The sequence below is a fragment of the Epinephelus lanceolatus genome, chromosome 6 (assembly GCF_041903045.1).
Source record: "Epinephelus lanceolatus isolate andai-2023 chromosome 6, ASM4190304v1, whole genome shotgun sequence".
In the NCBI taxonomy this organism is placed as follows: Eukaryota; Metazoa; Chordata; class Actinopteri; order Perciformes; family Serranidae; genus Epinephelus; species Epinephelus lanceolatus.
The window spans coordinates 1,484,988-1,500,737 of record NC_135739.1 but is presented as its reverse complement, the minus strand read 5'-3'; the positions used below and the strand labels follow the sequence as shown (position 1 = coordinate 1,500,737).

General features: G+C 44.7%; 1 protein-coding gene across 5 annotated transcripts; it reads left to right on the top strand.

The window, feature by feature from the left end:
• The first annotated feature begins 3 nt into the window (after positions 1–3).
• On the top strand, positions 4–14,618 carry reep6 (receptor accessory protein 6). Of its 5 annotated transcripts, none has more exons than XR_013491687.1 (7): positions 4–285; positions 7,669–7,762; positions 9,801–9,939; positions 10,081–10,249; positions 10,567–10,697; positions 12,484–12,871; positions 13,861–14,618. XR_013491687.1 is itself a non-coding variant. In XM_033621244.2 (7 exons), exons 1-6 carry the CDS (start codon positions 153–155, stop codon positions 12,496–12,498), a joined length of 681 nt encoding a protein of 226 aa, XP_033477135.2. In that variant the 5' UTR covers positions 5–152; the 3' UTR covers positions 12,499–12,506; positions 13,861–14,618. The 5 variants fall into 5 exon arrangements, 4 of the variants coding, with proteins under 4 accessions (XP_033477135.2, XP_033477136.2, XP_078024555.1 ...); XM_033621244.2 differs by having other exon boundaries at positions 5–285; positions 12,484–12,506; XM_033621245.2 differs by lacking the exon at positions 12,484–12,871 and having other exon boundaries at positions 6–285.
• The last annotated feature ends 1,132 nt before the right edge of the window (positions 14,619–15,750 follow it).

The following is a 15,750-nucleotide window of genomic DNA, read 5'->3' as shown; positions in this document are numbered from 1 at the left end:
CCTCCTCTCCCTCCTCCTCCTCCCCCTCCTCCTCTCCTCATCAGACCAGATTGTTGCTGTGGGAGGATTACATTCACTCTGCTGTGTTGTCCTCTCCACTGCAGGTCGTCTCCGTCTGACTCCTCTGTTATTTGAGGACCTGATTGAGGACCATGGGCGTGCTGGACATCCTGTCGTCCATCAGAGACCGAGCCGACAAGTTTCTGAACGAGAAGAACGTGGTGACAGACTTCCTGGGGAAGTTGGAGGAGAAAACAGGGATAAAGAAGAAGATCATTGCAGTGGGTAGGTGAGGTCTGTGTGTCTGATGATGTTCAGTCTGATCGCTTCTCCTTTAACTCTTCACTGAAGGTTCTGCTGTGGTTCTGTTTGGGTCAGCACGTGTGTCGTTGCATGTCAGAGGAGCACTGAAGAGGATTCAGTTAATCCTCTGTGAACATGAAGTGAACAGCTGCTGTCTGTGAACATGAAGCTGTAAATGATGAGGAAGTTTTCTGGGTCAACATTCGTGCTGTAGATTTTAAAGTTCTGATCTTAAAGTCAATGTTTTATATTGACGATGGATCACATGACTGCAGGCGATGTGATTGGCTTTGACCCTGTGGGGTTTTTCAGCCTGTTTTTTCTCCCATAAATTTGTTTTTGCACATTCACTGAAGATCAGAGGGGAGAAGCCTCACATGTAAATCAGCAACAGTAAAATGAATATCTGTGAGCTGCCTGTGTCCACTACGGGCCACCGTCTTTAAACGTCCATCTTTACTTGCTGCTCTCTGCACGTCAGCAGATTTCAAGGTAACAGACACAGAAAATTTAAATATGAGATTCATCAGTTTAACACAAACTATATATCGGATTTTTGATAATTAAAAACAACACAGCTGGTTCAAGCTGCCCCCCAGCGTGACTAGATATGTGCCACGAGACATGACATCAAGCTTCCATGAAATAATAGTGAATCTGCTCTGATTATGGCACCACTTTATTTACTTAGACCACAGACTGTGTATAAAGATGGCTGACGTGTCTCCGCTCACCCACACTGTAACTGTACGCTCACACCAAAAGCTTCATGAGCGCCAGCGGTCGCTCAGGTCGCTGGCATCGCGCTGCCTGGCAGCTCTGGCAGGGCTTGCAGAAGGCTGCCAAGGGGCGGGGCTTTCAAACTGCGCTGCAGAAGATCTCTTTCTTTCTTTCACTGTCCCGCCTTAAGAATATTCACGGTCTGCAATTGGCTGCTGCTCGCTGCTGCTTCAGCTGTGTCGATGCTCATTTGCATAAAGTTGAGCTTCTCTCAACTTAACAGTGACGCTCCGGTCGCTGGCATCACGATGCTTGCTGCTGCCGACGCTCCAGACGCCCTTTGTAGCAAGCATACATTGATGAATGGCTGCCGGCTGCTTATGACGCTCATGACGCTTTTGGTGTGAATGCACAGTAAGGAAATGAAGCCAAAAAGTCCCAGATACAGCTGCTGGTGACATCATTTGGAGCCAGAGTCTGCGCAGTAGCGATCTCTGCCAGTATCGACTTCCCGCACATACACCCGTCTGACTCAGTTGTGAGCAGAGCCACTGATTGTGAGCACACTGATATTTTGTTAGGTTACACTGACCTTGACTTTTGACCTTCAACCTGTCATTCTAATCAGTTTATTCTTTGGTCCAAGTGGACGTTTGTGTCAAATCTGAAGATATTCCCTGAAGCTGTTGGGATATTGCGTTTTGAAAACTCCCTCTGGCTGTCGCCGGTGTGGAGGCATAAAAATATTGCAACATGCGTCGCAGTTTTTTTGTCATGAAATGAGGCGCTTCAGGTCGCAACATTTTGACCTCTGGAGGTCTAAAGTCCAGTTCAGACCAACGCTCCGTTCTGTAACATTGTAAAAACCTGCTGGTTGACAGGAAGTGACCACCGTGAGACGGCGTATCATCTCTAGTCAACAACTCTCTGTACTTCATTCTGATTTGCAGCTTTTCAGACTTATTTTGTGGCTGAATATAATTTGTAGCTTCTTAAAATCTGAATGAGGATAGTGATAGTGAGATACTGGCTACAGTGATGAAACAAAACCAGCACCGTCACTGCATCCTGAGCTTAGCTCCGCCTAGGACGACTGTGATTGGTTAAAAGAAATACAAACAAGCCAGAGCATTTTCTCCTGTAGTAGAAAGATAATCAGTGACTCCAGACCTGTCTGTAGTGCTGACACAGAGCTGTGCAGAAAGATCCGGTTACATGAGACTCATAAATACACAGTCCTTGGTTGGGCAGACAGACTCCGCCCATTTTCCAGATACTAGTTTTATTTTGTGTTTTGGCAAACGTTAGCTCATGAAGCTAACATTAAAGAGTAACTTCAGTGTTTGGTGACAGAGATTTCAGGGCTGTTTCTGGATCGTTATCTTTAACACAAAGCTCTATCTCTGTAGGGATCCTTTCCATGATGTAGTCAGACACTGCCAGTAACAATCTGAGCCTGTCAGTGACAGAAACAAACACTGTCAGTGGACGCACACTGACGCTGTGAACAGTGCAGTTACATTACAGCCTGTTTCACTGCTGCAGCACCCTCTCTCAGTACTGTTGCTCCCATCAGTCACTGAGACACAAACACAGTAAAACAGGGTCCAAGTTAAGAAATGCCAAAGTAAGTGAAAAGGAAATTCAAAGTGCTAGACAGGCATTGAGAAAATATGTAAAACACATGAAGCAGATTTTAAACTATAAAACTACATAAAATTCAAAGACACATTTGAACAAAAAAAATCAAACAGTAAAAATCAAAATGCAGCTGCAGTGTGAGACATAAAAACATTGTCCCAAATTTATTTCCATAAGAGACCGCAGAAAATAAATGTTTAAGATCTGAGAGTTAGTTTCAGACGTGCGGCGCACTAAAACTGACTACAGCTGATGAAACAGAAACCTGCTGAAAGTATCAGTCCTGCTGTTGAGTTAACGGGCACAGTTCACAGGGAGCTTGTAGCGACACAACGTTGTTGCCCTGACGCTCTGGATCAAACTGTGCATCGATAATAAATCAATACAGAGAATAAAAACTGAGCACTGACGTTGAACCAGCGTGTTTCAGTGTTGAGCAGTGAACAGCAGTCTATTCATGCCACACTGATGCTCATACAGTGGATCAGTAGCACACTGACATGATGTCACTGTAGTGCCTGGTGCACAGTGTCCCCCACTCTCCCTGCGTCCTCCTGCAGTCACGTTAAAGCAGATTATCCACAGAGACAGACAGCAGAGCAGAACGGCCTCCATGTGCGAACCGCCACATAAGCTGATCAGAGGTAGGACACACTTCTCACACCACTTCCTCGCTCAGGTGCAGGTGTCTGCTGTAGAGTCCTCGCTCATTTCCTTTGTCATTAAAGGAGACACTCCAGGTCTGTGTTTACACCTCCCAGATATGATCACAGCTTCATGAGTGAACTCACCTTTGTCTTTAATTCTGCACAGATTTGATAGTTTTCTGATTCTTGGAAGTTTTAATGTTCATGTTTGGTGATTATCCTCTAAAGCCGGACAGACACTGAACAGCTTCAGGCTCATTTTAACCCACATTTGTCGCCCACAACTAAATTTAGAGGCTTTTTTTTTCTTAAATGTTTCTTCTTGTGACATGTTTGCTTTTATGGGACGGTTGACAGTGAAGACGCAGACAGGAAACAGAGGAAGAACAGGAGGGTTTGACATGCAACAGGTCCTCAACTGGACACAGGAAGTCCATGAAGGTCAATTAAAGGGATGTAAATATGTTGTTTTTTGTCTCTACACTGTAAAGTATTTGACTATAATAATAACAGTAATATTAAAGTTTATTTATGTGTCACGTTTCATACAATAAATGCAGCACAAAGTCCTGACAGTAAGGGCAGTATAAGCTCTGAGTGCTTCACATGAAAACAGACATAATGACCATAGAACAGACAAACAAGGCGATTTAATATAAAAGGACATTTGAAACAGTTTAAAACATGAATTAACTGATTCACTAGAATCACAGAGCTGTAAAACTATAAATTATAAAATCAAGTAAGAGTTTAAAAGAGCTGCAGCAGCGTGAAGCGTAAACACAAATAGTTACCAAGGGAGTTAGTGATGTAGCTCAGTCCCAGCCCGTGGAGGGCTTTGTATACAAGGGGGAGGAGCTTAAGATCACCTGTTAATGTAACAGGAAGTCAGTGCAGAGCAGCTCAGACTGGCCTCATGTGCTCTCTCCTCTTGGTTCTGCTTCATAGCTGCAGAGTTTCAATCAGCTCAAGTCTCTCAGTGTTTTTTTTGGGGAGGTCAGTTAAGAGTGTGTTACAGTAGTCGAGTCAGATTGAAATAAAGACATGAATCATTTACAGTAAATTACTGTATCATTTTTACAGTAAATCATTGTGTAGTGACAGCTGCATACTGTGATGTCACAGTCGTTATGTCTGCATATTATTATTTCTGTGATTTAGCAGTGTGCTCTTATTAATGACTGTATTTCACTGTGATCTCACAGTAAACTCTAAATATTACTGTGATTAAACTGTACTTCTGTAAAATGAGAGAAAGAACTTACTGTAAGCATTATGAGGAGGCTGTTCAATGACGGCACAGTGGTGCAGTGGTTTGTCGCCTCACTGGAAGAGAGTTCCTGGTTTGAACCCCAGGGTGGGGGAGCCCCTCTGTGGAGAGTCTGCATGTTCTCCCCGTGTCAGTGTGGGTTTCCTCCAGGTGCTCCGACATGTTCTCCCTGTGTCAGCGTGGGTTTCCTCCAGGTGCTCCGACATGTTCTCCCTGTGTCAGCATGGGTTTCCTCCAGGTGCTCCGACATGTTCTCCCCGTGTCAGCGTGGGTTTCCTCCAGGTGCTCCGACATGTTCTCCCCGTGTCAGCGTGGGTTTCCTCCAGGTGCTCCGACATGTTCTCCCTGTGTCAGCGTGGCTTTCCTCCAGGTGCTCCGACATGTTCTCCCCGTGTCAGCGTGGGTTTCCTCCAGGTGCTCCCACATGTTCTCCCCGTGTCAGCGTGGGTTTCCTCCAGGTGCTCCGACATGTTCTCCCCGTGTCAGCGTGGGTTTCCTCCAGGTGCTCCGACATGTTCTCCCTGTGTCAGCGTGGGTTTCCTCCAGGTGCTCCGACATGTTCTCCCTGTGTCAGCATGGGTTTCCTCCAGGTGCTCCGACATGTTCTCCCCGTGTCAGCGTGGGTTTCCTCCAGGTGCTCCGACATGTTCTCCCCGTGTCAGCGTGGGTTTCCTCCAGGTGCTCCGACATGTTCTCCCTGTGTCAGCGTGGCTTTCCTCCAGGTGCTCCGACATGTTCTCCCCGTGTCAGCGTGGGTTTCCTCCAGGTGCTCCCACATGTTCTCCCCGTGTCAGCGTGGGTTTCCTCCAGGTGCTCCGACATGTTCTCCCCGTGTCAGCGTGGGTTTCCTCCAGGTGCTCCGACATGTTCTCCCTGTGTCAGCGTGGGTTTCCTCCAGGTGCTCCGACATGTTCTCCCTGTGTCAGTGTGGGTTTCCTCCAGGTGCTCTGACATGTTCTCCCTGTGTCAGCGTGGGTTTCCTCCAGGTGCTCCCACATGTTCTCCCTGTGTCAGCGTGGGTTTCCTCCAGGTGCTCCCACATGTTCTCCCCGTGTCAGTGTGGGTTTCCTCCAGGTGCTCTGATATGTTCTCCCCGTGTCAGTGTGGGTTTCCTCCAGGTGCTCCCACATGTTCTTCCCGTGTCAGTGTGGGTTTCCTCCAGGTGCTCTGACATGTTCTCCCTGTGTCAGCGTGGGTTTCCTCCAGGTGCTCCCACATGTTCTCCCTGTGTCAGCGTGGGTTTCCTCCAGGTGCTCCGACATGTTCTCCCTGTGTCAGCGTGGGTTTCCTCCAGGTGCTCCGACATGTTCTCCCTGTGTCAGTATGGGTTTCCTCCAGGTGCTCCGACATGTTCTCCCTGTGTCAGCGTGGGTTTCCTCCAGGTGCTCTGACATGTTCTCCCTGTGTCAGTGTGGGTTTCCTCCAGGTGCTCTGATATGTTCTCCCTGTGTCAGCGTGGGTTTCCTCCAGGTGCTCTGACATGTTCTCCCTGTGTCAGCGTGGGTTTCCTCCAGGTGCTCTGACATGTTCTCCCCGTGTCAGTGTGGGTTTCCTCCAGGTGCTCTGACATGTTCTCCCTGTGTCAGCGTGGGTTTCCTCCAGGTGCTCTGACATGTTCTCCCTGTGTCAGCGTGGGTTTCCTCCAGGTGCTCCGACATGTTCTCCCCGTGTCAGTGTGGGTTTCCTCCAGGTGCTCTGACATGTTCTCCCTGTGTCAGCGTGGGTTTCTTCCAGGTGCTCTGACATGTTCTCCCTGTGTCAGCGTGGGTTTCCTCCAGGTGCTCTGACATGTTCTCCCTGTGTCAGCGTGGGTTTCCTCCAGGTGCTCCCACATGTTCTCCCCGTGTCAGCGTGGGTTTCCTCCAGGTGTGGTCACAGAAAATGAATGAATGAATGAAAAGAGGACGTCTTGTACAGTAATGATTCGGGGCTTCATGCTGTGAGATCACTGTCACACACTTCTTATCAAACACACAAAGTACACACAGTCGATACAATGATGGCAGGTTCTTTCTTTGTGATCACATATTTATTATGAGTAGCCGTGATGCGTGACAAATGGTACTACATTGTACAAAAACTGATGATGCTGGATGATGGTGATCTGCTTTTCATGAACGCCCCTGAGCAGAGCCTAAAGAAGTTAGACACTGTGAACCACTGTGCTTTGTGCGTTATTACTGGTTGTGGAAATCGCATACACCACTGTGCTCTGTGTGCCACTGCTAAATGGCCGCCTCTGTATGTCTGCAGGCTCTCGGATTGGTTGGTTTTTATATATAAATGTATTTTTGGCCTCTTATCTGTCTACATGCATGTGCAGAAACCAACATCAACATGGCCTTCACTCTCATATTCTACAAATGCTGGCTCCAAGGGTGAGAACAGAACTCTCCTTCTGCAGAGGGATGTGACACTGGCAGAGCTGATCACTGTGGGGGAATAAGTTGATATCAAAGGATCGAGAAATTAGCTCGTTTGGTCGATGTGACTGTTCCTAAATCATTTTAGAAATTGTGCTCACATCAGATTTGTTCTTGTCCTTGTATTTTATGTTAATTGCTGAAATCCTCAGTTCTCAGCTCCAAATCGATCAAAATTCAGCAGCTGGACTTTTGACCAAAACAAAATGATCCTCACACATCACAACTATTTTGGCCTCCAGTCTCTTTTAGGATCCATTTTAAAGTTCTTTTAATCACATACAAGGCTCTCAATGATCTGGCACTAGAGTTTATAACTGAGCTTCTCACACCGTACCGTCCAGACAGGCCCCTCAGGTCTGCTAACTGTTCCAGAGTCAGGGTTAATGACAGAGACTGATCGAACCTGTTTACACTCAGGTTGATAGACTGAGTGTGTGTATGGGAGTGTGTGTGTATATGCAGCCATGTGCACATGTCTGCATGCTTACAGGTATGTATGTGTTGGTGTAGGTGTATGTCTATGCTTATGTTTTATTAGTGTCACTTTTTTTGTAAAAGCACTTTGTTCCTTCAGCTCTACAAATAAAGTTATTATTATTGTTATTATTATTTATCTGCATCAGTGTGGACATGACGTCTGTCTCCGTTGTGTGTCTTCCAGGTGCCGTCTCACTGACAGGACTCTACCTGGTGTATGGATATGGTGCCGCCCTCCTCTGCAACCTGATTGGTTTTGTCTATCCAGCGTATTATTCGTGAGTAATTTTGAAATGAAGTTACAGATCCAGTTGTTGTGTTTTCTTTGTTCTCTCTTTGTTTGGACACACGTATCTGAAAAAATACGAGGTGCGTTCAGAATCACAAACTTGTGTTCTTTTAACATTTAGTAGGAGCTGCAGCTGCCCTTACAGTCAGGACGTGCTACTGTCTCATAACATCACGCCCTGAACTTTAGACTGCAAACTCTGACCAGATGTAGTAGAACATCCTGGTGTTTGTTGCACACTGTATTTAACAGACTTTGAGTTGGGACATACTAAATCTGTTACTGGCGAACTATAGTGCAGTAGTACAGGTACTGGAATGCATAGTGTGTCTGTAACAATAGAGGAGTCGACCACAGGTCTCAGAAAGCATTGCAGTATGATTACATAATTAAAATGTCCAAATAAAATATTGTTAAAATGTGTGAAAATAATGTAAAGTTTTGTGGTCTCTATATACTGCAGTGTGTCTGTGTGTTTGCTTGATGCTAGGTGTCTCACCTGGCAGCTGTAACTGTAATCCACGATCTGTTACTGTTACGCGATCATGGTAATTCCTCACATTACTTCTGGTGCTTTAGTTTTGCCTCCATGGCGAGCTGCTATCTGTCTGTTTGATTGGCTCATTTCATGCTGTATTTCTATTGGTTGGTCAGTAGACGTAGGTGGTGACAGCATCACACTGTCAGAATTTGATCCCAGGCTGTCTTTGATCACAGACCGTGACGACGGCCATCTTTGAACCTCTGACTGTGTGACGTAGGACCACCGTGTTAGAGCCACAACATGATATCGCCACATTTCTTTACCGCTGGTCGTCTTCAGTCTGGGACAGACCAGAGTCACACAGTGTGTACGGGGCTTAAACTTCTCAGACGGTTTCTTTTAACAGTTTGAGGCTAAAAAGGTAGAATTATTCAGTCTTTTACTAAAAGGCAAAGATGTGAGAAAAGAAGTAAGTGTCTTAAAGTTAAACTCAAATCTTTATACCCCTTAAATAGTTTCAAGATCCTTCAGACGCATCTCGTGACCCTTCGAAAGGATCTTAATACCCTCAACAAAACTCTGCTATGACATACGGAGCCTGAGTAACGCACTGCTGTTATTTTAAAAATAGGTTAGAGGTGGAGCAAGCGCCCGAAACTTTGTCAGACCAAGCTGTTCTTCAGATAAGCGACACGTCTCTTTGCCTGTTTACTGACACACGCAGCAGGTTGGGACATCTTCACTGGAAAAAACTGAAACAGTTTAAAGTTCCCATTAGGGTTGTGCCGATGGGCGATCCGATCACCCATCGGCGATAGAAGGGTTGTTTCACGATGTCTTTTTTAAATGACGATGCAATCGCGAGGTGTGGGGGGGGGAGACAGTGCGTGTGTGGAGCATGCTGACGAGATCGAGGCTGAACGAGGCTGAGTGAGAGGAGACAGAGGGAGGCTGCTTAGTGAGAGAACGCGTTGTAGTTTCCTGTAAAAATGTCCGTGAAAAATCCCCGCGATGTGAAAAATACATGCCGAGCAGTCACTGGTGTGCGGAGCGGAGTCTGCGCGGTCGTAAAATCTGAGCTTTGCGCGCACAGGGCTTGTGGACGTCCGCTTAGAGTCTGCGCGGACCTCCGCGGAATCTGTTCCGCGTATGTTCCGCCCGAGTATGTTCGGGCCTTAACGCGCATGTCGCAGAGCGGTGAACAAACCAAACAACACAATGTCAGGAGAAATTGAAAAGATATGCCGTCTATGTAAAGTCAACTTGCTAATTAAGGAGCCATTACATGTTAAAGAGTTTTATAAAGCTGCTCAAACGCCAAAGAGAGGCTATAAGTGAACGTTTCAGCGGTGACGCGTAATGACCCCCCCCCGGGTGATGACATCGTTCATCGGCGATTTCACTAGATGGCGATAGGACGATAGGATATGGACAAGATCGCCCAACTCTAGTTCCCATCCTGTCCTGCTGGTTTTTGAACGACAGGTATATTCCTCTGCTCACCTGAAACATCCTGACAGGTTGTCTCCACTCGTATCTGCAGAGTCAAAGCCATTGAAAGTGCGAGCAAAGAAGACGACACAAAATGGCTGACGTACTGGGTGGTGTATGGTGTCTTCAGCCTGGGCGAGTTCTTCTCCGATATTTTCCTCTACTGGTTCCCGTTCTACTACGCTTTTAAGGTGAGAAAACACGAACCAATGATTGTTGGCAAATTACTGCAACCTTGTTAGTCCCTTGGTATCAAAACAAGGTATTCAGAGAAGTTGCTGTGACTAATGAGGATCAAAATGTAGATAAGTATTTGTCCTCTGTGGTTCCAGTGTCTCTTCCTGCTGTGGTGCATGGCTCCGATGTCGTGGAACGGCTCCCAGATCATCTACAACAAAGTGGTTCGACCCATCTTCCTCCGCCACGAGGCCACAGTGGACAACATGGTGAGCGACCTTGGCGGGAGGGCCATGGCTGCTGCAGAGAACCTCACCAGAGAAGGTACAGACCAGTTCAGCACCCACCCAGCCGCCAGAAGAAAATGTTTCTGCAAACCACAAATAAATTACATTCATACGTTTCATATCATATCAGCGTTTCTAAAGTGACGTAGTATCTGAGCTGAACATGTTGTGAAAACTTAAAGTTTCAACGTATCTGCGAATAATGTGCCAATTTGACGTATCCGTCGTCTGCAGAAACAGTGCCAACATTTATTCTGGTGATTGGGTTGAAGCAGCAGTTCACTGTGTTCACACACCAGCATTAAGCATTCTTTTTAATTATATGATGAAATATTTCTCCCTCTCTCTCTGCAGTCCTGTCCACGCTGATAAAGAATAAAGCTCTGGTGAATCCTGCACCGTCAGTTGCGCAGCCTGAAGCTAAAAGTTTACCAAGTTCATCCGCAGCTAAAGTAGCTCCATCAGAGCCAAGCGAAGATCGACCAGTACGTAAAGCGCAGCTGCTTCCCCCGCCTGACAGTTAGTCCACCTTAAAGGCCTCATGCGCTTTAAATGAGCCGAACTTTAGACAGAACCAGGCTTGCTGTTTCCTCCTGCTGCCAGTCTTTACGCTAAGCTGTGGTAACAGTACAGTATCATCAGCATACTAATTCATCACTGTAACCCTGACCTGTCCTCGTAGAGCATGTAGACGTGCTGTGTTGAGGTCTCAGCTGCAGTGTCTGTGTGTCTTCATGTGAGTTAGTGTTTGTAGATTTAGCCTGAGGTTCAGACGACCTCTTGGACTCACTGTGCTCGTCTCTCTGAGTAGTGTCAGTGCAGTCTGCTTGTTCAGCAGAGACGTTGGTTGCTTGGTTTGCAGAACATATTGTCATGAAATGTCTTGAGGATAAATGCTTTAGAATTTTATTGGCCCAATTATTTCATTCTCAGGACAAATTTTACAGTTTTAGCTCCACTGTGGCTGAAGTACAGGTCACAGTAGGAAGTGACACAGCGAAGTTCATCCACGTGTCGTTGCAAGTAGCTGGTGAAACGTATAGCTACAGACACAGTCCGTTTGTAGCACACACGACACCAGCGTGACCGTCCTCTACTGACCAATCAGACTGCAGGGTTTCTAGCTCCACCTTTTAGTACCAGATCTGTGTGCTAGGTACCCCAACAGAGGGGGGACCAAACATGGGGACGCTAAGGAACGCTTCTGTTGGGACCATCCACAACTTTACACTGTGGAGACAGAAACAACGCCAAACTGAACTGAACTGAACTGAACTGAAGTGAACTGAACTGAAGTGCTGGGTGAAAACAAGGCTTAGATAAAAAATGTTTGTCCAGTCATTACAAAACTTGCTGGATATGTTTCACAACATGTACAAAATGATTTTGAAATCGCTAACTAGCGGGGGTCCTGCTCCAACCATGTGCACTGGTCTTTTGCAAAATGTGTCCATAAATCAATGACACTTTGTCCAAACATCAACATACTCGACAGATATTTTAAATTCAGCTATTAAAACATGACCCAGAAATGTTTTCCCAATTGACCAATAGGTAGAGACGGTGTTGTTGAAGAAGATCTCGGCCCGACACAGATTGGGTCGTAAATGAATGAACATTTTTCCGATCATTGTTAAACCTGTTAGTTATCTTTTATTCAGGCGTGTGAAACTGTCAGAGGTCTTGATCCTTTCATCTGTTGATGGTCCATGTTGGCTTGAGCTGTGGAGTCATCGCTCATGGCTGTATTTGCAGTTTGGGTTTATAGTTAAATCTTTAGTGTCCTGATGGGAGAAAATGCTGCTCCACATGGTTGTTAACACTTTATGTAGATAGTCCGTCTGCACATAGTTTGTAGAGTATTTGTAACATTTCAGTGGCTCATCAGCTGAGACTGTTCCCTTTATTCTGTAGATGTTTATCTACAGAGCACATGCAACAGTTCACTGATAATATTCTCAGTTCAATAGTTTAGCTGAACTGGAACTATTCACTCAACCTGGGACACCACAGGTTACCTAAACATAGATTGTCACATATACTTTATAGATAATCTGTTAAACATCTACAGAACAAAACAAAACAGCTGAATTGATAAATCTTAATAAATAAACTGTTGAAATGTTGCTTATTATTATTATTATTATTATTATTATCTATGTGTCAGCAGACACTCCAAATAAATAGTTATCACAAATTGTATGAATGTACCGTCAGATTAGAGATGAGGACGAGACAATGTTAACCCTGCTGTCCTGTTACCTGTTCCAGCCTTTCCTGGGTTAACCAGTATGGTAAGTTCACTGGTCTGGTGTTAGTGGTGAATGTGGTGGTGGAGGAGAATTAGCATGAGCTCAGTGACCCTCGTAGAACATCAGTGCTGTGGTTGGTTTAAAGGTAAAGCAGCTTGAGTGCAGCAGCAGATGGAGCTGACGTGATCCTCCATGAAGACCTGAACAGACCTGAAGGCTTCTCACTAGGGCTGCCCGAATCTGACACACTGAACCTTTACTGCTGTAGAAATGTCTCCATGCGCAGCGCAGACCGCAGCAGCAGCTGTAGAGATGTTTTTTTTCATGCAAAAACATTTTATTTATTTTTAATTGTTGTTTATGTGTCTGTTGTCTGCACGTCAGGATGAGCTCAGTGTAGACTGACGGTAAGTCGTTGGTGGTGACACAAAACCGTACAGAGCAGAATTACTCAGAAATGTCTTGTTGAATAATTCAGAGTTTTTTCAAGATTCTAAATTTACGGTCCTAATCTGTGATAAATATATAAACCAAAGCATAGCCCCGCCCACCACCAAAACTGAAAATGATCAGTAATAAGTGTGTTTGGTTCATTTTTAATTTCCAAAGGAGTTGCCTGCAAAGACCTGTGTAATGTGGTGCTCGTTATTGAGAAACTCTTGAATGAAACCACAGTGAATATACATTTATTCTTATTTTGTCAGACACTAAATTCTATTTGTTGAATTGTATATTTACTTTTGGTAGATGTCACACTGTGCACACCAACCAGCAGCAGCTCTTGGTGGTGGCTCGGGTGTCGGCTGAATTTTCAAAATAAAAGCCCTCAAGATAGTAACATCAGCTTACCAGGAAGAACAGACAAAGCTAAATTTTCAAAATAAAAGCCCCAGATGGTCACATGATCTGTTTTCTAAATTTAAAATCAAAATTTAAATTTTTTTTAATAGTGGCAGTGGATTAGGAAAAAAATCTCATCTAAAATCTGCTCCACTTTTAAATTCTACTACTCTCCATACTTTCATCAACAGACTTTATTAAAGTTTTAATCAGGTCACAAAGTAGTTAAATTTCTGCTGTACAGTTTTTGATGAATTGTCATAATTTCAGCAACAGAAACCATTTAAATAAAAAACATAATTTCAGGACATTAATGCTTGTACTTTCTCCTTTAATGGACCCAGTGGACCTTAATGTCTACACATTACCTGCTGCGTCAAAAGCTTGTGGTTAGGGTTAGTAAAAACCAGAACTGTTGGTCTCAACATTCATACAGGAAGTGAACAGCAGGCGCCCGGCTGAAAGTCTGGGGTCTGTTAAACACATCCACAAAATGATCTTTAAAAGAAAAGGATGCATTACCTCGTGTTCCCTGACTTCCGTCTTCTTCTTTTAGTCCTTCAGATAGCAGCAGAGGAAGAGGAGCAGAGAGCGAAGGTTTCACACTTCATCCTGACAGATCCCAGTGAGAAGAACACCTCCTGTCAAAGAGACTGATTTCCTTTTTATATCAACGTCCAAAACTCAGACTGACTCTGCAGATGCTGAACTCAGCACGGTTTGATTTTGTTTATTTATTTATTTATTTATTTATTTATATTTATTGTTGTTGTTTTTTTTGTTGGGGGGGGGGGGGTCAGTAGGATGTTTTTTTGTCTTTTAGGAGCGAAGCACCTGAAACTGGTCCATAACTAACGCAGCAGCTCGTGTTTAGCAGGCTGCAGAGCTGCACCATCATTCTGGAAGCAGCTCTCCACCTGCCAGCCTGCACCACCTGTGACATAGGTGGAGACGCTCCAGTGTCGCCTCCTACAGGCAAAGAAAGTAACAGCTGCAGAGGTTTGCTGCAGGCAGTGAGTGTTCCAGCTGCACTTTCTTTCTTTTTATAGCCACAGTTTATTTGTGGGTTTCATATTTAACACCTGTATAAACCACAGCTGCCTGCAGGTGGGGGCGGGGCACCTCAACATGTGCAGGTGCAGCACAGTTTCTTCTGGATCGGCTTTGGGTGCTTCACAGCAGTGACACTGTGTGTCCTCTTTTTGTTTTCATCACACATGTTGATATTATTTATGTGATTTCTTTTTCGTTTTGTTTATAAACATAAATGAATCTTTGACCTTGATACGACAATTACATATTGATAAGAAATAAAGTGCTAATCAGAATGAAACTAAGTGCACGAGTGCTCTGTCACATGACGTGTTGCCCGCAGCTGACAAACAGCAGTGAGGTAATTACAGAGTGCAGCTGAGGCTGATGGGATACCACAGGGGACTTTTACAAAAGACGTCCTGAGAAAAGTTTTCATCCATTCAGTGATGCTGTGTCTGGTTTAAAGGAGTAAGGAAGTATAGACTGGAAAATGAGGTAAAAATTCTGAACGGCTTATGGCATAAATTCAAGCCAAGGACATGAACCAAAAATTCAAACAATGGGCAAATAGGGGCCTAACTATATCAGATACAGTGACTGAAAAAAGAGAGATCAAAAGCTTTCCTGTATTAAGGAGAGAATATGAACTAGAGCACCAAGATTTTTATATGTATTTACAAGTCAGAGGCTCCTTTGACAAAGCAATAAGGCCGGACCTCCCAGGTGAACCCAAGAAAGTGATTGTAACTCTATGTAATGCATACAAGAACAAAACTGGAAGAGTCATATCTGAACTATACCAAAGGCCTGGTAGCAAATAGAAACACTTCAAAAGTGGGAAAAAGAACTAAAGGAAGGAATAACTGAAGATGTGTGGTTTAATATATGTAAAACACAACTAGCAGTTCCAGAATGTGGAAAGAATTCTGCTGGAAAAACATATCGAGATTCTTCATCACACCAAAAATGGAAAAGGGACGATCACCTGTTCAACAGTCCTGCTGGAGACTGTGTGGGGAGCAGAATGCAGGTCACACACATGGTTTTTAGCACTGTACCAAAATTATCAAGATTCTGGGATGATGTGTGGAAAGAGATGATAAAGATATTAGGCTATAACCACCTAAAACATGCATTGTGCTATATTCAGGTAATCTAACTCGGGAAAACATCCAGGACAAGGACTGGTATCTGATCAAGATTCTCCTGGCAGCTTCAAAAAAAGCAATCACAAGGAAATGGCACAAAGAAGACGCTCCTACTCGGAGGAACTGGCTGGACATTACTGATGAGATGCACATTATGGAGAGACTCACATATACTATAAAACTACAGCAAACAATTTGGGAAAAAACAGACGGGAAAAAATACCATCATAAAGACTGAGATCAGTTCTACTGGCACTATGCTC